The sequence below is a fragment of the Pipra filicauda genome, unplaced genomic scaffold (assembly GCF_003945595.2).
Source record: "Pipra filicauda isolate LSUMZ 115617 unplaced genomic scaffold, ASM394559v2 scaffold50_size3627746_pilon, whole genome shotgun sequence".
NCBI classification, from domain to species: Eukaryota; Metazoa; Chordata; class Aves; order Passeriformes; family Pipridae; genus Pipra; species Pipra filicauda.
The window spans coordinates 2355842-2375819 of NW_024104654.1; the positions used below are offsets into that span (position 1 = coordinate 2355842).

At 40.2% G+C, this 19978-nt stretch overlaps 1 protein-coding gene across 3 annotated transcripts; it reads left to right on the top strand.

The window, feature by feature from the left end:
- Positions 1-5981: 5981 nt before the first annotated feature.
- Positions 5982-18093, top strand: SLC46A3 (solute carrier family 46 member 3). Of its 3 annotated transcripts, none has more exons than XM_027727125.2 (6): positions 5983-6188; positions 6305-6518; positions 11604-12477; positions 12879-12962; positions 14410-14566; positions 15926-18093. In XM_027727125.2, the coding sequence occupies exons 2-6, from the start codon at positions 6327-6329 to the stop codon at positions 16011-16013; spliced, it is 1395 nt and encodes a 464-aa protein (XP_027582926.1). In that variant the 5' UTR covers positions 5983-6188; positions 6305-6326; the 3' UTR covers positions 16014-18093. The 3 variants fall into 3 exon arrangements, with proteins under 3 accessions (XP_039242773.1, XP_027582926.1, XP_027582924.1); XM_027727123.2 differs by having other exon boundaries at positions 5983-6193; positions 15926-16043; XM_039386839.1 differs by lacking the exon at positions 14410-14566 and having other exon boundaries at positions 5982-6188.
- Positions 18094-19978: the final 1885 nt, after the last annotated feature.

Here is a 19978-nt window from a genome sequence, read left to right on the forward strand (position 1 = left end):
TTCATGAAGGACCTGTTGAAGGTGCCTAAACTGAGTCTTCACACTTATTATTCATTTGGCTAAACTGAATACCTCCCCCTCATGAGTGACCCAATTTCCAAAGGAATGGAGCTGCTTTATTATATATTTCCCCTGTGGGAGCAGTAAATAGCATTCACTACTATTCTAGAAGAAATTCACTTATCATGATGCCTAAAGCTGGATTCAAGTGCCATATTATCTTCAGCAATATTACTCCATCTTCCTGTATAAGAAATCTTGCAAGGAACTTGTCTGAAAACAGTACATGACATATCTGCTTCAAGCATTGTGATAATCTTAAAGAACCCAGGGAATTTCCTGTTGCTGTTCTATGATACCTAGGGGGCACCAGGAAACCTACCGTCCCCACAACTATTTTACAACAAAAAGAGTGTAATGGGGATAAATACCCAGTGATGTCTTTGTACATAAATTCACAGCAGAATTGTTCCAGGGAAGGAATTATTGCAGTTAAAGTAACAGGACATATCAAGCATCACTTTGCAGATCTTTCTGAACAGATCTGGGCAGACGTTTGGAAAATTAGGGAAATGGTGTATTTGGGTATTTTTTGATGGATAGGAATAAGAACTAATAATTGTGTCTCCTGCTGCTTTGAATGTCAAGAACCATTTCAGTGATCAACTGGTGAAGGAAAAATGACATTACCACCTAAACCATAGCAAGGCAGAGTGGAGTCCTGCTTCCTCTGAAGCCTTTCACAGGTTCCCCCTGTGAGAACAGGGATTTTTACCCCTGAGATTCTAAAACAGGAAAGAGCACATGAAACCCCTGTCTGGGGTACAGGCACAGCCTCACTCACCGCAGTTCAAACTCCTTCAAGTGACAAAGTCTTTGTCTTTGATCTCAGAGTTTGTGATGGGCTGCTCAGGCTCAAGCCTGACACACAATCCCCTGGCAGAATAGCAGCAAATCTCTCACTGGCATTGAAAGTTGAGAACAGCTTGTCATCTGCCACCACCTTTCTGACGGGACTCAGCTTAAATACTTGTATCCTAAACACACTGCATTCTGCTTTGTATCCTAAACGCAATGCATTCTGCTTACTGGTCTTAGGTAAGCTCCCCAAAAACACTGCTGCTTGTCTTGAGGGTTATGGTAGAGGATAAGCCCTTATCTCTGTAAAGGGGATGCAGCTGGCCAGTCTCAACAACTTACTAGGAACGAAAAGCACTTTTATTTATCAAACTGGAAAAGCATGTTGCTTTAGCAAACTTTTAAGAACAGCAAAAATGTAACAGCCTCCTGCAATAGAAAAGCACATGACTCAGATGCAGACACGCTAGCTCTGCCTCAGCTGCAGCAGCTCCAGCCCTGCCTCAGTTGCTTACTTTCAGTTCCTCATTCTAAGGAATTGTTTACATTAAATAAATAAAAATAAAAAAAAAGAAAGAAACCTTCTGTTTCAAATTAAAAGATTCTTCTAGGCAGAAGGATGCCTTTGTCCACTTCTGCAAATGAGTGAAGTGAAATACAGACCAAAGAGACAAGCACTTTGCTGATTCATGGTAACCAGGAATATCTCCAGCGTGCTGCTGCTGATTATCCCACCCAACACACAGCTCTGAAGAGAGGGGACAGAGAGTAGCAGGCAGGAGAGCATTACCAATACCACTAGTTATTTTTAAAAGCAGATTTGCAACGTAAGACTGAGTTGCTAAACTGGAGTTGTAAAAGCAGCTCATCAGAAATTGTGTATTAAGCAATATAGTCAGACAAACACAACTTACATCACCTATCTACAGTGAAGGGCTATCATATGTCTAGTACATAAATGTGATTGAAAGCAAAACAGGAACGAAACAAAAAATCCACCTCAAACAGGACCAAGCAGCTGCATAAAATAAATTTAAAATCCTCAAGTAGCCTGAAAGTTAGTCATGGCAGATCTAATAGTTTCTTGTAGCTTTGTTTTTGACTAGATGAAACCACAAGACGCTGTCTGCAAGCTGCACCTGAACCCAAGATGAAGGGAGCTGCTAAATTCTCCTCCACTGAGTCACCTAAACAGAAAAGCCACAAGGGTGAAGGGCTTTCAGTGGAGATATCTAAACCTGACGTATGAAATAGTCAGAGATGAGCACGGAAGACTTGCAAATACATGAGAGGTAAATAACTGAAAAGTAAAAATACTGAATAAACCACACCATTTGGAAATGGCTGCTGTTATGTGGTGTGTGTGATGAGAGGCCAGTAAGAACGTCAGTTCTGTTAAGATTATCTTATTCAGAGAAAATAAATATATCCTGATGCCTTACACTTCTGAGGATTCAAACAAGCACAAATTTTCTACACAACACTTAAGAAGAGTAATAAGTGCCATACGGCACAGAGACTAAAGTCAATGTTAGTGCTCATGCTGTGACAGAGGTGTTCAGAACATCACCCCACTTTCAGCAATGCCAAGTCAGTGGGATGTCTTTGCCCATACCTTTCAAGCACCTTCTTCCACACCAGATGAACTCTGTCACATTACTTTAGATATTCTGGAATGCAAAAAGACAAAAATGTGATTATTTTTGATTGTCTGTGATGTTCTGCTACCCCATGGGGCCAGAGGAGACTCAGACCAAATGCTACTCAGTGTGGATAGGGTCAGTCAGAGGAGAGAGTGGTGAAGGTGTGAGCCTCTCTTGTGCTACTTGGGCTGCAGCTCAGAGGCCTCTTGCTGGGGTATATGCTTTTAGCTGTCTAAGCAGTCAGAGATGCCATTGAAAATCAGTAATGATCTGTCTCTTTGGAAAAAACAGAGGTGCTTCATAACTATGTGGTTGGATCTGTTGAACAAATTTCCTTTGTCATGTTTTCTTTCAGCCTCATATTTAAATCTTCATTACTACTCTCTATTGTCAAGGCTTACATTCAAGCTTCAGAACTCAACACATTTACAATGAAAACAAAACAGTTACATCTAAACCTAGGTATGCCTCCGCAGAATTATTCTCTTCTCCTTTCTCCCAGTGGCAATATTTGGAGAACTTCCTTTATGTATCTTTGTTTGCCCTGCTCATGGGCATGATACAGGGTGAGAAGGGTTTCTGCAGAACTGCATTTTGTATAAAACTGACTCTCTGCCAAAAGTGTCCTTCTCTTTTCCCTTTTTAGTTTTTGGTTGTTTTTTTTTTATTATTTTGTGTTAACCACTGTTATCAAGATAGCCTTGAAAACATGAGTTGAATGTAAGTAGAGACAGTACTTCTTAATGTCACTCTGTAATCCACAAATGATATGTGGACTAAGGTTTGCAGTAGATTGTTAATGTGGAAAATTAAAGTCACCTCAATTTTAAAAATACTGAACTTGTTAGAAGGCAATTAAAATCACGTTTTGCATGGCAATACTATTTATTAAAGTCTTACTCATTTTTTGAGCAAAAAATTTCAACAACGCATTTCTCCAAAATGTCTTCAACTTTATCTGCATCAAAAGAATTTCCTAGAAAAAAAATGTTTATAGTAGCAGTGATTTTTGTGAACATAATTCCTTGAAGTGCAGGAGGCTTTATTTGAACATTTATATCACTGAAGGTAATGTCTTTGACTAGTGCTGGTGGGATCTCTCAAAAGTCCCTTAGAAACTTCATTGCATGTCGCCCTTTTTCCATGCCCTGACACACAAGCAACACACACACCTCCAAAGATCAAGAATTTGTTTGGGTTTTAAAATTTTTTTATTGGAAACTTAGCAAGTGCTCCCCCAAAGCATGACCTCTACAATAAATACATGTGTTCCTTCAATTCTTCACACATTGAGGATGTCAATAAACAAAATACAAACCAGTGCAGAGCTGCAGCCACATGCCTGTGCCTTGCTAAGTCTGTTCATGGGCATCTCACTCAAATATGGGCCAATGTGAATACTGGTGACAGGGGAGAGAAGCAGTTAGCTTGCCCTATATTGTGTTATTTGGAAATGCTCAGCTTTAAGCATCACAAAACCAAGCCTGACCTAAAAAATCCAATCATATCTATTGTTTTTAGTTCCCCTTGCAGGGGGGACTGGGAACCAAAGAGAGCCAAGTCTGTTCCAGTGCACCTGCTTGAGGGGCATATGTTACCCATCAGCGCTAGAAGATACTCATGAGCAGGCTTCAAGCTGTTGCACAAAGATAATCAAGTGCTTTAAGGTGACCAGCTCACACTGCAGCCTTGCCTTCAGCACTGGTGAGGCCACAACTTTGCTGGGGACACTTGGCTCTGCAAACCCAAGCCCAAACTCAGACACAGTTCTTGGCAGTAGGAAGGACAGAAGCAGAGGATGTCTACAGAACACAGATCCAGAGCGCCATTCTTTGGCAGTGGGAAGGCTGTTCTGAAGGAACTGTGAGCTAAAACAAGTTTGACCAGCAACCTGGGCTGTAAGACACTTGTGATCGTAAGGGAGATGCTCTTCAGAACAGCTGGATCTGGCAAGAAACATGATGGGGGGCTGGCCAATATCCCTCTGTGGAACAATAGAAAGTTCCCACAGGTTTAAAAATCCCTTCTTTACTATGCTCAAATAAATGTTGGCAGCTGGATGAGTGACCTGAACAGCCCCTCTCACCTAGCAGCCCATTTGCATGTAACCCTCACATGATTGGTTTTGCTTTACCTTGTGATACACAAAATACTGTCACAGGATGACTCAGACTTTGGACCTGGACAGGTTGATGAGAAGGACAACACTATCTACAAGTTGATTGCAGACCAGAGTAGCACTTTTTTTCAGTCAGTCTGTCTGTGTGTCTCTGTGAGCAAGCCTATATGTCTGACCAAAAAAGCACAAGTAAATGATCAAGGCCACTGAGCTTGTACATTGGGTTCATCCTATACTGAGAGACATGTGACAAGCCAGGGTTGTCCCCAATATTGGGAGTGAATGACATGTCACATGGCAGTGAACAAGTTAAAGCATTATTCAAGATCATATGACTCATGTTACAGATCATTTGTCTTCACTTTATCAAGGAACTGAATTTTCATGAAGTTCCTAAACTGCCCTTGCTTTTAGCAAATAGGACTTTTTGCAACATTTGTAATTTAAAAACAGTATTTAAGACTGAAAGGAGGTCCTCTGGGACTCCCCAGGTGGATGTACCAAGGTCTGAGGAGGATAGTGTATCAGATGCCAGGGTGCGCTCTCTCTTTTGTGTACACCAGGGTGAGTTAGAGGCCATATCTAAACTGCACAACTGCAGATGCACACCTGCATGACCTTTCATGTAGAGCTGCAGCATGTGCCACGGCAGCTGTTCCAAAAGGGACATACACCACAATGCCTTTCCCCTGACACATGGCATCAGCTATGTCAGACTCAAAGAGAATGGGATGTATGTCTTCCTGGCAGTGAGGAGTTAATGGTTAGGCTTGATGGCATTTAGACTTCTTTTCCAGCCTAAAAGATTATATGATTCTATTAACTGGAGACCCGCTGGTGGCCAACAAATGTTACTTTTACACATCCTGACAACCCAAGAGCGCTTGGAATGGAAGCAGCTACAATAAAACCTCTAAACCAAGTCAGCTGAGAGTGGAGCACACGCAGCAGCACGGAGGAGAACGCAGGTTCTTCCTTAGCCGGTGCTCGGCCACTTTGGCCCTGGGCGCGTTGATGCCCTGGGCCAAGCTGAGCTCCAGGCCGGGGTCACGGTGTTAAACGAGGCCAAAGGCGCCGCTGATAAGGCAGATTCTCGTTGTGCAACCAGCCCAAACAAGCCGGCTGGCCCGGTGCGCGCTGAGCGGCGGCGTTTGGCACGGTGCTGAAATCGCCAAACTGCTGATGTGTCCCGATCTGCCGCAGCAACCCCGCACGTCCCCGGCACGGGGACAAACAGCGCGGGGGGTGACACACTCAGCACACGGACGCTGCTCCTCCGCTCGGCCGCGGCCCCGCCTGCCACGGCGCCCCGCCCGCCGGCCGAGCGACAGCGGGCCGAGATGGCGGCGCTGGTGTCGTCCTCTCGGCGGCCGCAGCCGGGGGGCGGCCACCGGGCGGCGGGGGACACTCCCCCGCTGAGGGACGCGGCCGCCCTCCGCGTCCCGCCTCCCGCTGTCACGCACCGCCGGCGCCGCGGGGCGGGGGAGGGCGGGCGGCCGGCGGGGACACCGTGCGGGGGCAACAGCCGGTGCGCTGGGGGCCGGGGATTGCTGGAGGGAGTGTCCCGGGTAAGGTAGGCGCTGCCAGCGTGCCGGCGGCTGCTCGGAGGTGTGTTTCCCTTTCACCTTCTGAGGGAAAGGGAAACCTTTCCTTCTGAGGGTTTGCGGTTTCTTTTCTGACACAGGGTTTGAACTCCACACCCAGAAATGAGGAAGGTTTTGTGCGTGGAGCCCGTCATTTTCATATACCTTTTTGCGACTTCCCTGACGACCCCGCTGGTGCAGCAGTTTATCTACCGGCGGCTGTGGGAGCAGGAGTACAACTCCTCTTTCGTGAGCGATAGCAATGTCAGTCACTGCGAGCAGAATAAGAGCAGCCCGACTTATATTAAACAGAAGGTAAGACGGGGGAAGAAGTAACAATTGTAAATAAACTTGCAGCCAGGAGGTGCTGCCTCCGCGTAATCTCCTGTTTTATAACCTTACTTAACCTTTTATAGACAGAAAAGCTGTAGCTTTGCAACCTGCTCTCACTTTACTGTCTCATTGCTCGTGTGTTTCACTGTAGGTAGTGGTAGTGCTTTAAAAGACAAAGATTTGTCTCCAAGAAGATGCTGAGATAAATTCGTATTGTAGCAGGAGTTGAAAATCATCTGAGAGGATTTGGCCCGAATTGGCATTGCGCTGACGTTACAGCGGGTACAACTGGAGGCTCCTTGTAGCGACTCATGCATGTGTTTGTGAGCCGTCAGTTGCCTTTGGGGCTCCTAGTGTTCTTTGTAACCATGTGAAGTTTAAAAAATGTCCTGTAATTTTGAGGAATAAGATCTAGTTTAGAATACATTTATTTCAGAAGAATTACAAGAATGAGGAACAGGGGAGGTGAAAATAAAAAGGGTTGTGTTTTTAAAATGTGAAAAAAAATTTAGCTGATCTTTGGACAATCAAATATAATTGATGGTTTACCATTCAGAGTACTAGTCTACCTTGTTGAAATACGAAGACGTCAAGATAGCAACATCTCACAGTCAATTACATTTTTAGCATATTTTCATAATTCAGCATGCTAGATGGTGAATTGTTGGTTAGTACCTCTTCCATTGCACTTCTAATGCAGTTTTAATGCTTCTATTCTGCTAACTATGAGCTGAGCTGCCAGCAGGAGAGATGGTCATACTCCGTTTTCCTTTCCCTTCTCCCACCATGTATTATTGTATCTTGAAATTCTGCAGTTACAGGTTATGGTTTGGATTTGAGTGGGGCACCGATTCAACAGAAAGCTCATCTCTTGGTTTGAAGTGGTTGCTTTTTGAGTGTTAAGCAGTACATTGCTCTGACACTCGGTGGCCACATGATTGCTGTACCTAATACGGGAATAGCAGAGGGAACATATTTCCAGAAGAGATACAACAGAACCATCCATGTCAACAACAACTGACAGTTGGGTTGGATTAAGTGGAGGATTAAACCACTGTAAGGTCAGAAAAGTAGATGACTTGGAATATTAATTACACAGAAGGTGGAGTTATGGAAACAGTCAGCTGGCATTCCCTTATGCTGCTGAAAAGGTGGCACTTGAAAGTTTTTGCTCACATCCCATATTTGAATTTCTGATGTGCTGCATATATGCAAGACTGAGCACCTGAGCTTATCTGCCTCATTTGTCATATATAAAAGAAGATTTTTAATGGTACGTGTTTTCATTGAAGGTGATCAAAGAAATAATTCAGGATTTTTAGTGTGGTGTAGGTTCTTTGTCATGTGACAGAAGCTGGTCTTAGTAGAAAGAATGTGAAAGTAAAAGGGTTAATAGAATTGTAGTCCAACATGACTTCTGGGCTGACTCATGGAGATAATAACCAATTACTATCTGAGTAATTCTTGTATTTTATTTAGTATTAGCTCCCCGTTTGGTGCTATGTCTGGGCATTTTCTCATACAGAACAAGCAGCTCTAAGGAAACCATAAGTTGTGCATACAGTTCTAATTGCAGAGCCCATCAAGAAACTTACATTTCACAAACATTTTTGCATTTTGCAACCCCCCCCAAATTCAACCTGACTTTCAAATTGCCATCACATATGGTTCTGGATATAAGTCTTCATATTTCTTTTTGCAAAACACTAAAGCAAAGTCTTATTTTCAGCTGAAGTTTAGATAGCATCTCTAATTGAGGTGGTGGTGAATTCACACATTACAGGTCTTTTGGTTACAAAGTATAATTAACTTGATATTTGAGAGAGCAGTTGAGTAATGGCCAACAGAACTTCTTTGTTTCCGTTTCCTGCAAAATTTCCATTTGCTCCATTTCAGTGATTGCCAGTAGGGCATGAGCTTTTGAACAATTACACTCTTGTCTGGGTACCTTGCCTACATTTTTATACCACACTTGTTACCATAGCGTAAGAATTTAAATGCTCAAAACACCCATTAATTTAAGTGGAAACTGGTCTCTGTGCTGAGTAATAATCCTGTGTATGGGCCAGAGAGTAGACCCACTAACTTAAATCCAAGCCCTTTCCCAAGGAAGTGTGAAGTAGGTGTTCTGGATTTTGCAAGACCATCCTAATTGACATATGTTTATAGATGTTGCTCTTAGGAGTGTTCCCAAGAGGCTCAGTTTGAGATTAACTTTTAGAAGCACATCTCCCTTAATAGTTAATTTAGTGCAAATCCTTATATTCTGAGAATGAAGAAACTTTATACTAATCTCACCTATTTCAAAGAAAAATGTAAACAAAATTTGAAGACAAAAATCACTTGTAGCCTGCAAAAAGGTAGAATATAATTCAAAATATATAGTCTTTGCAGCAGCTAGATTAATTATTTCTTACAATTTGAAGAAAATTAGTCATTTTATAATAAAGTGAGTTCAAAGGTAATTTGAGTACAAGCTGAAGCATTCTGATCACTGGCTTGGATAATACTTTTTTATTATCTCAGAAAGAGCTATATTATTAATCATTGAACGTGATTAGCATCCCATTTACTTATCCAATCCATTCCTTTGTTACTAAGTAATATTTCTTTATGAGTCTGTCAGTTTATCATGTCCTGTACATTGTTCAATCTCAGGCACCGTGCTTCTCTCTTAATTTAATCTTTATGTAAATTATTGCTTCTTCATTTTCATTGTTTTAATTTTGAAATCAGTGATTTTAAGATCTATTTCTGTCTGTTGTGAGTAATTTTTCAGAGTAGAATGAATTTGCAGATTAAAAAACTAGACCTTTCTCTTCAAATGTATGTAGTTGTATTGATTATTGGAGTTACATAATTTTAAAGCAGCTGAGGGTTTGACCTGTCGTTTTCTGTATTTGTTTTTATTGGCTTTATAAAACCATAAAGTAGATAGTTGCATGCCTTTCACTCTACATGGAGTTTTCCTGTACTTCTGTCTTTTAGTCATCTCGTTAGAAGACATCAAGTCTTTTATGTCAGCAAGTGTATGGTCATTTGTGGTATCTGGATGTGTAGCCATGTTCTTTATGTTGCACAACTTCTTCCAAAAGAAAGACCCGCTAATATTTGCTGGTTTATTCCTTCATTATGGTTTAGCAATAATATTCGTATTATATGCTTAATGTGGGTTGAGATGATATATAATAATATTTAATTTTATTTTTAAGGCAGTATCATTTGTTTGATGTTCATGTCTTTGAACATGATGGTTCTAGTAAAGAAATGATGTTTCCAACTACATAGAGTTCTCTTCCTCAGCAGTGGAGGAGTTATTAACGTTTTCTGTCTCAGTTTGTTCAGTCTTCATGGTTTTGACCCTTCCAGAGTGATAACAGTGCTGGACAGTAGGACACCGTGAATCCTATGGCAGTCAGACACCATAAGGGAAGAGAGTAAAAGACTTTGTAGTGCTGGGAATCTTGAAGGCTTTCCTTGAGGACCTCAGGATCAGTTGAATTTTCCTCTTGCAGTAAAACCTGATATCTTGTAAACAAAGGAAGAGACTGAACTAGAAAGTCATTGTCTTTGCCTGTAAATATAAACATGAATTTATAAAGCATTCATCAGCTTTTAAAACTGCCCAGAATACATTCCTGTAAGTTCTAGGGTGTTTTCAATTTTATGGATGCTACTCGGTCAGGATTATGTTAGCTACGGACGAATACATGGAATGTAGATCCATACAGGCTGAGAATGGTGTGGGCCAACTTACACAGGTGTACCTGCTACTGATTTAAGAGTGCAGCCCCTGCCCAAGTCAGTGTTATGCCTCAGAAAACTTCATGAAAACTTTCAGTGTGACTTTATTCTCTGCACCTAAAGTTTAACTTAGAGAGTATAAAGGGTTTGTGCAAATAAAGTTAATTCCTTTTCTCCCGCTGCTCTTCTGTCTGATGAGATGGTTTTCTTTGAAAGGGCTGTTGTGGCTGCTGTCTGTCAAGTCTGCATCTATGCCTTAAAAGCAAGATCTCAATCAGCTTGCTGAGTATCCTTTAGCAGCTGCATTCATAACAAGATCTCTCTTTTTTATTAACCTTCCTTTAGTTTGTTTTTATCCTGCAGCCATTCATGTTCTGTTAAATGGTTGTTTTTCAGCTACATTTGATTTTTATACTTCTGTTAAAAAGAATTATGAAATTTTCCCCATAATGGGTGTTTACAGTTTATTGTTACAGTGTTAGCTGCTGTTCATGTGACACCTGCTGTAGCATATGTATAGAGACATCACTGACTTGGACAGTTTCTGAACCCAGAGCTTTACAGTGTTTGCAAAATTAGTTAATTCACATATCTATGAGTCAATATAATATTTAATGCTGTATTTCACATTTGTAGTTGTTATTATTGTTAGTAGTAGTAGTAACATGGTACACTGGGATGTCGGAGCAAATCCTGATCTGTTTACTTGCATAATTTGCTCTACTCCATGACTAGTTTCTTGTGACCCCCTCAGTAGAATTATTTGTGAGGAAAAATGTGAATAGGGAGCATGGGGTGTGTTCCTCAATCAAAGACTGGTTTACTACTTGTTTCTGAGTAGTATTAAAATAGCCCAGTGTCCTTTTGCCATACCCTGTATTGACGGAGTACCAGCTCTTGTAAATGCATATTGAAAAGAATTATTCTCTCGTCTCCATTGAAACTTCTCTGTTAACAGTACTAGTAAGACTGTGTCTTAAGAACTAATTTCTGGTTTAAAATGTAACAAGGGATATTTGAGGAATATTGAAGATCAAATTACAAAAGCAGGAGTCTGAATATGCAATTCCTTTGTATTAGTGATTACTGTAATATAATGCATTCTTATAAAGTAATGTGCTATATTTTATTATACCATAATATGTCATATAATCTTATAAAATTACATTGTATTTGGTTTAATAATAGTATAATTTATAATCTATAAACACATACTGTGCTATTCATCGTATTGCACCTAATAATTATGTAAATAATATTGTTACAGATTCCCCCCCCCAATGTATTACAGTATTTACAATTATTTTTATTTTCTCTTTGCAGGAAGTTCAAGAAAAAGCCTCTGTTTTTAATATGCAGTTGGACTTAACTGGGGCCATTCCCAGCCTTATAGTTGCCTTTGTCGTTGTAGCTAATGGGGATCGCCAGGGACACAAAAGGTCTTTAGTTTTACCATCAATGGGAGCTTTGATTGCTGGTATTAGCCTCACTGCAATATCATATTTTTCCTTGTCACTCTCTGTCCTATTTGCAGTTGCATTTGTTACTGGACTGTTTGGGAGTATAGCAACTTTCCTTGGAGGAGGCTTTGCTTTTATAGCAGATGGTTGTCATGATGAGAACCAGAAAACAACACGAATAGCTGTAGTGGATTTGATTTTTGGAATTGTATCGGGATTGGCAGGACTCTCATCTGGCTACTTTCTAAGAGGAATAGGCTTTACATGGACATTTGTGACAGCATCTCTGCTTCATGTCATTAATATCATCTATATTATATTTTTTCTGGAAGATACCATAGGTGTATCTGAATTCCAGCACGAGGTACCAGTATCCTATAAAGAACTTCTTAGGGAGACATTTTCTGGAGTGTACATGCTTTTTAAAACTGCCCCTTATAAAAAGAGAATTTTAATAATTGTGTTACTTTTTGCATTTATGACTTATATGTTTACTATGCTTGGTGGGAGTTCGCTTTTTACACTGTATGAACTGGATGAGCCGCTCTGCTGGAATGAAGTATACATTGGATATGGAGCAGCTGCATTCACTTCTGTCTCTCTGACCAGTTTTTTAGGAGTTTACTTATTTTCTAAATGTCTCAAAGACATTTATATTGTCTTTATTGGGATATTTTCTTACATTGGAGGAATGATCATGGCTGCCTTTGCCAAAACTACCCTGCTCATGTTTTTAGGTAAGTTCAGAATCAGTTTTTCCATGGTCAACAATATATATGACAATACTGCTGTGTTATCTGTAATGAATGCTGTTGTTGAATATTGGACGTACTATCTTGAAAGGGTCATAGAGAGGTAAAATATACATGGTTGATCAGACTGATTTGATTAAAAGATGAAATGTGTGGAGAGAACAGAATGAATTGCTTATGATTTGGTTTCAGTGCCATACAAATATATTTGATTTATTAATTTCTCTGTGCATGGATAATTGTGTCTCAGTGCACTTCTAGTTCTTTCCTGTTGCCTTTTATTATCTGAGGAACTAAGCACTCAAAAGTACATGAGTAATTAATTTGCAATGTATTTGTAAAATCCTGGATTTTAATTACTTCAATATCTCATGATTGCTTTACAGTGAGAGTGCCATCTTTGTTCTGCCTTATGCCTATTCCTGTTCTCCGATCCATGCTGTCAAAAGTGGTTCTCACTGGCGAACAGGGTGAGTAGCATTTGGTTTTAAACAATAAAATAATATGGTGTTTCAAAACAGAGATGCACCAAGATTACCTTTAAACTAACAGATCTGTATTGGTATTTTAAGACTGCATTTCTTTCAAGTTCCATATAATATGACCCTTTGTCTTGATATTAATGGCTTTTGATTCTGAATTTAATATAAACAACATTGTGTTAAAAACCACAGTAAGTTTCCACCCTCAAAGGAGATACTGTTCTTAAAATAAAGACCATGGGGAACTTGAAGCAGAAGAATGCTCAAGATTTATACAAATGTGATTTCAGAAGGGCTTCTACATTCACAAGATTTTGACATGCAGAGAAAGATATGTTTTGTTATTTAGTCAATGTCACACAAATTTAGAAAGGTAAGCAGTAGGTGGTCAACCTTCAAAGCACTTGAAAACAATTAGACTTGGATCTTCAGCTATGGAGGAACCCATCTTCATGGGTGCCTGTGGCTTCTTAAACATGTCCCAAAAAATGTAACGCATTACTTCTCAAAGTCCTGTCGTTATGGAACACAGGAAAAAACGCATATCAGGCCTCAAAATGTGGTTCTAGTATCCCATATTTTGCTTTTGGGGAGCATATATTTTCTAGATTTTGGGAAACATATGCTTTCTAGAAAACATTCTCCCAAGTTGTTTGGTTTTATTTTTTAGAAGACTAATCTTTGTATACTAAACCAAAGATCTCTTTTTACTAGCTGTGCTAACATAGACCTCTGGTTTTGCAGTTTCTTGGCATTCTTCAGGGCTTTGGGTACTTGAGTAGTTTGATGCAGGAATCAGGTTGCCTCATCATCCTTTTCTGCTTACGTACAGTGATCTTGTTTGTGGTCCCGTGATTATGAATACCGCTTGGGAAAACGTGTTCAACAAGACACTGATGGGGTACACTGCCACCCCAAAGGGCGGTTCAGTCCAAAAACTGTTCTTTCTTTCTTTTCAAAAATGAGAGGGACATGGTTAGATGCTGAACCAGCAGTCTTCATTGGGTCAGTCTTTTTGGCATACAGGAGTGAAGATTAGAGAAGGAAGAAACAATAAAGGGAAGAGTGAGAATAAAGAAGAAAATTGGAAGGGATAAAGGATGGAAGTGTGTAGAACATGGTTAATGAGGATGAACAGGTTGAATTTCATGTGATAAGCAGATTCAAGAAAGTAGGAATGGTGACAGAATAGTAGCAAAGAAAGTTTCCATCAGCAAAATGTTTTATTTTGGTTTTTTTTATTAAAAAGAACAAGCATTTTGTAGGAGTTTCCACAGAAGACATTTCCATAGCAAAGTATGATACTCTGATGCTTTTTATGTGTATACTTGCAAAAATACTGTCGATAGATCTTTCAAAACATGTTTAAAAATGTCAGTATTTTGAAGAGGTTTTATTTTGTTTTGTTTGTAATTCACCCATTTATTTTTGGCAGGTGCTGTGTTTGCTTGTATTGCCTGTTTAGAAGTTGTGACCGGCAGTGTTTCAATTTCAGTTTTTAATATTCTGTATGCAACTACTGTTGCATGGTTTTCAGGCTTTAGCTTCCTCCTATCGGCAGGTCTTTGTCTAATTCCACTGACTGTCCTGTGGTAAGTACAGATCAGGAGGGTGCTTCTGACTGCTTTTGCCAGTAATTTCTGTTCTGACATGAGTTGAAGCTGAATGGTTTAGTGTGGTAATTCTCAGACTTTACTATTTTCTAGTGTGTTGTAGAAGCTCCAGTTTCACACTTTTTCTCTGATCCAGCTACATTCCCTCGGCCTTATGCTGTGAACTTCCCCCAAAGTGAAGTCTACCGTGAATGTACCGCTTGTGGGCACACCATAGCCTTGCCCACATGTGTGTGCCTTCTCTTGGTTTGAGACCTTTACATGGTCTTTTTTACAGGAAAGCCTTTCACAAAGAACAAAAGTAACAGATCTCTTGAAATGCATGAGCTTAATTTTGCAATCTGAGCTCTTCTAGATGCTAATTAGGGTTACAAACATGACCAATCACACCATGAATTTAATGGAAAGCTCTCTGTCCTGGTCTTTGGTCATACCTTGTGACCCAGTGCCATTAAAATCTGTAAAAGATTTTAAGGCCCAAAAGAATAAACCTGTAGACGTGTTTAAAAAATAGACCTCTATAGCAGTTGTGTCTAATCGTATCTGGTGACCACCTAGTAATACTGACAGTGAAATACCATTATTCATGAGTACTCATAAAAGCAAAGGTCACTTTATGTTATTTCCAAAATAAATTACTTCTTTTTAGGATGCTGAAACAAAACTCTAAGTGACAGAAGGATCATTTTTCATTAGATAGATTTATATTCGGGGGAGGGGGGGAAAGGTGTATTCCTTAAGAGGGTGACACGCTTGCTAGAGACTTGTATAGTTTTTCCTTATACTTAGACTTCACCTCAGTCACCTTTTATCTCTACATCAGCTGCACTTTAAGATTTAAATAGGCAGTGATAATGCTGTAGCTTTAGAACATTTCACATCATTTTAAGTCTGTACCTGCTTCACTACAGATATTTACCATCAATCAGTCCATCTTGCCATCAGGACTGTAGTCCATCATCACCATAGATTTTTGGAAGTTATTTTTCTTTATCTTCTATCATTACAGTGTTTCAGGACCCTTTGAATAACCTTTCTCTGAACCTTTCTTTTGAGAGTGTCGTGAAATGTTGCTGTTTGAGAGCAAAAAGGGTAGTTGTTCCAGTCTGTAATGGACATGGTAGTCGAGTACTTTGATCAAAGACAGAGTAATGATATTGTCTGACTTCTGTAATGAGTACAAGTTGTGTCATTGCTTTTGTTTACTAAGATACATCAAGAGCTTTGTGCCACAGAAGATGGCCATACAGAGCTATCCAGTATGTTTGTTGCTGCTGAATCAGAATGCTATAAGTAACTATCTCAACTAAAGATATCTGTCTTATCTTTGTCTTACAGCTGGCTTCTGTGCACAAGCTGGAATGGGGAGGACTTGGCTCTGCTGGTACCTGAAGAAGTATCCAGCATAGAGAGTGCCGACAGTTGAACAAAAGATCCACACACCTGGGATTTCTAATCTCACATGCAGTGGCAGAGACCATTATGTCATACAGAGACCATAGAGATAACACAACACAATCTCCAAGTGGCCCTGCAGCAATAAGCACTAAAATGGTAGCACTCTATACCCAGTCTTTCAGCACTTGACTAAAGCTAGCTCTTAACTATGCAAATAGGCAGGCAGTTGAGATTATAATGCTGCTTTCAGCATGAAGAAAAAAATTAGGTAGGGTGATACTCCTTCCACTTACCCTTTCTCAAGTTTGAGAATGTCAGGTATGGATTGTGATACATCTTGTGTCATTCTAAATGGGGTGACAGAGATAAGTTATTAACTCAGAGGGTGCTGGCAATTCTGCTGAAGCCATTGGAGCTTGTGCCAGATGAGGATGTGGTCCACTGTGTACATCTTTAAAGTCCTGTCTTAATGATGAAGCCCCCAAACCTTTCTAAAATTACTAAAAAGGTATTTTTTTCAAGAAAGCAACCAACCTGGAGGCAGTACTTAACATCTGCTGTAAGCAGACTTACTGCTCTGCAGCTAGCAGAGTGTTTGTATAATGTATGATGTGTGGACCTTGCCTGTGATTTAGTTCTTAAAATGGAGTTTTACACAGAACTTTCAGGAAATTTCCAGCTTGCAGAGTGTGAAGTTCAGCCTGTGTCTACATTTTGCAGAGGCCATATTGCACATTTTTAATTTTCCATATATTAGGGACTGCGTACAGACATCTCTATTTTTTGTCCCAGAGATATTTCTTATTTTTTAGTTAAGTTGGTACTTGGTTTAAATGTTTCTTTTAATGAAAGGCTGTAATAGCATTTCTTATCAGTGGATCTTTATTTTCTTCACAACCCTGAAATGAGGTGACCAAATCTGAATCATGAATCTAATCATCTTGCAACAAATACAGCATAATTATATGAGCAGTTGAAGAGCATTTCTCATCTTCAAAGCACTTTACAAATGCTATTAAGAACATCCTTCCATAATAGATACTCTCTTCCCTCTTGCATAGGGAGAGAAATTAACAGAGAGGACAAGTGACATGCCCAAGGCCACAGTGCAAACTGGTGAGACTGCCAAACCTAGGAATCAGTTTCAGCTTTGACTCCTCACCTTTTCCCTTGAGATCTTTAAGTAGAAATTATTCTGAGTACTAGCTTCTGGAGTGCACAGTGGAAGTGAAAATATAACACCATGTTAGAGACCACTCCCATATGTTGATTTTTTTAAGAGTTTGACAGCCAATACTGTTCTGATCTCTGAAAGTGGTGTGTGACTTGTCCCCCAAAACAGATTAGACAGAGAAGTCAAAATCATGGAAAGTGGCTGACATTTAGTAAAGGAAACCTCTAGGAAAGCAACTATGATGTGGGAACTCACTTGCACACAGCATAGGATAAAAATGCACAGACATAGCATGTGCTGTATAACTGATGACCTGCTTACAGCCATTGATACCCATCACATGAACAGAGAACTCCTGCAGAACTTTTCAGTGGTACTCCACCAAGAAATAGTAGTACCGCATCATGATGATACTATTGTAGATCCTTCACAATTGAAGAATTGCATCATTTACAAGTTATGTATTGTGCTCACTGAGGTTTGAAAGAGGGTTCAAATAAGGTAAAGGAGAGCTTACAGTATTCAGGAGACCACTGCCTGCTCATCACAGGTGAAAACAGTACCGTTTATCCAGGGCAGAGGGAACAAGTATTTACACAGCTAACAGCTATAGCCAGCTCTTACACTTCTGTCCTGAACTACGGAGGGTGATGTTAGCAATTAAAGATCATTAGCTTTTCCTCGGTAGTTTAGACACTGGCCAGAAAATAAAACTGCTTAACTCTCCTCCTTTGAGGTGCCCAAGTTGCTGCCAACTTGTGGGCCGAGTTCTACAAGTGGGTCCAGAAATAATGAGTACTTGTAGAGAGATTTAGAAAACACTGATGTAAAGGATTTCAGCACAAAGATTACATTGTCTTCCTTGCCTCTTCATTATGCAGTTATGTAAGGCTTTCTGAAATTAACTATTTCACAGAAAACTGCCGGGGGGGGGGGGGGGGGGGGGGGGGGGAAGGCAAATGAAGAAGGGGTGTGTGCCTTCACTTCCTCTTCTTTGGTGCACACCCCCAGTAGCACTGAGAAGGTAGCAACAAAGCAAGCCAGTTCCATAGTGGTGGTGTGTTGGTCCAATTGAGAACAAGCACGTACGCTTCAGGAATGGCTTTGTTATGGTTTGCTTTTACTGTACAAAGTACGTGCTGTTTGCAAAGTATTTCTGGTAGATGCAGTATTTAGAACTGGCTGTAAATTTAGGTCAAAACACCAAGGATATGAACTGCATTAAAATGCCCAGCATGGTGCAAGCTGAGGAACCCAAGTACTAATATGCTTCAGATTAATAAATCAAAATCTCAGTTTATAATAATTGTTTTATTTGTGTATAATGCAAATGATTTTTATATAAATTAATAATGAAGTTTGTTTTTTTTAACTCTGTTGCATTTGTAGTTCTTGTACTTTTTAAAATTTTGACAAATGGCCAATGGCATGACTGGTAGAAGAATGTTTGTGTAACCAGAAGAAGCAGCACTATGGTATCATCTATTTTTTGTGATCATAACAAACAAACAGCAGAGCAGGAAGATGTGCTTTTACCTCCCTCTTGTGCCTGGGGAGAGGAAAAAATGCTGCTGAGAACATCAGTACCAAGAGAAGGCAGGGAACTGTAGAGCAGGGACAGCATGCCATGTTGAAGAAGTCAGGGTGGGGGCTTCTGTTTGCACCTGCCAGAGCAGTGGATCTGGAAGTGTTTTCCTCCCTGTGCTCTGTCAGAGTGTGTCCCAGCTCCACTGCCAAGGCATGGCACGCCTCTGTGGGTTGCTATGTGCAGTATCTGCTTTACAGAATGAGGCTTATATATGAAATGGGGAGAATGGGCTGGGGCAGAAAGCCCAGTCCCCAGCCCAACCCCCTGCAGCACTGTCTGAGCATAACCCTTCCTCTTTATCTCAAAAGCTCTTTGCCTCAGTCCTGTTTGACTCCCAGTACTTTTATTAACAGCATAAATTCTTGCACAGGCCTCTTACATGTACTATTTACTTTCCAGCCTGGCTAAACCCCTAAGATTAGCTTCCTTACATACATAATGAACAATGCACCTTCCTGCCTCTGAACATGGCTTGATCTCACCCAGGATTATTACAAAGTATACTAATTGTTGAACAAAACCACCTAGAAATTACATGCAACCTCCTACCCTGCATCTGGTTCTTCACTGCACTAATGAGAAACTCTACTGTAATTACTCATCTTAATGTAGTTTTGCTCTGCCATGCAATAGCATCCATCTTCCAACCAACACTAGGAAAGGCCAACCAGCTCAATACACTGAAGTAGGGAGCTATACAGTACCAGTAATTGTACAACTATTGGCTCAGTTTTCTGGAACAGTGCTGGTAGGAAGGCAGACCTTAAAATCCTTCTGAAAATCCATGCCCACACCATAAATTGTCCCAGACCTGGCAAGGTAATCCCTCAGACTTTCTGGCCTAAGCCTTGAACAATACAGTCTTATCAGCCCACAAAGGGACCAGGACAGCTATGGACAACAAAAATGGGAGTAGATCTATGCTTGCATGTTCAATTCATTGGTCCTATGTTTAACCTCCCTAAGGCAAAATAAACTCCAAACAAAATTGCTTGTACTGCATAGCAGAAGCCTCTAATCTCTGCAAGTCTCAAGTGAAAGACAATTTTAGAAGCTTCACTTCTTAAATGAAACAAGTTTAAATACAAAACCAAATAAAACCACCAATAAAGTGTCTCCTACTGTCATCTTAACGTTTCTAATTTGCTGCAATATTTTGCACATTAAAAGCACTATAAACTTTACAGGACAAAAGCTAGAAGCTTTGGCCCACATAGGGAATTTGTAGCAG

Excerpts from the sequence above, each read along its gene's own strand:
- SLC46A3 (XM_027727125.2), top strand. The coding sequence starts at position 6,327 with ATGAGGAAGGTTTTGTGCGTGGAGCCCGTCATTTTCATATACCTTTTT. Across the intron at positions 6,519-11,603 it reads CGACTTATATTAAACAGAAG|GAAGTTCAAGAAAAAGCCTC; the intron begins GTAAGACGGGGG and ends TTCTCTTTGCAG. Across the intron at positions 14,567-15,925 it reads ATTCCACTGACTGTCCTGTG|CTGGCTTCTGTGCACAAGCT; the intron begins GTAAGTACAGAT and ends TTTGTCTTACAG.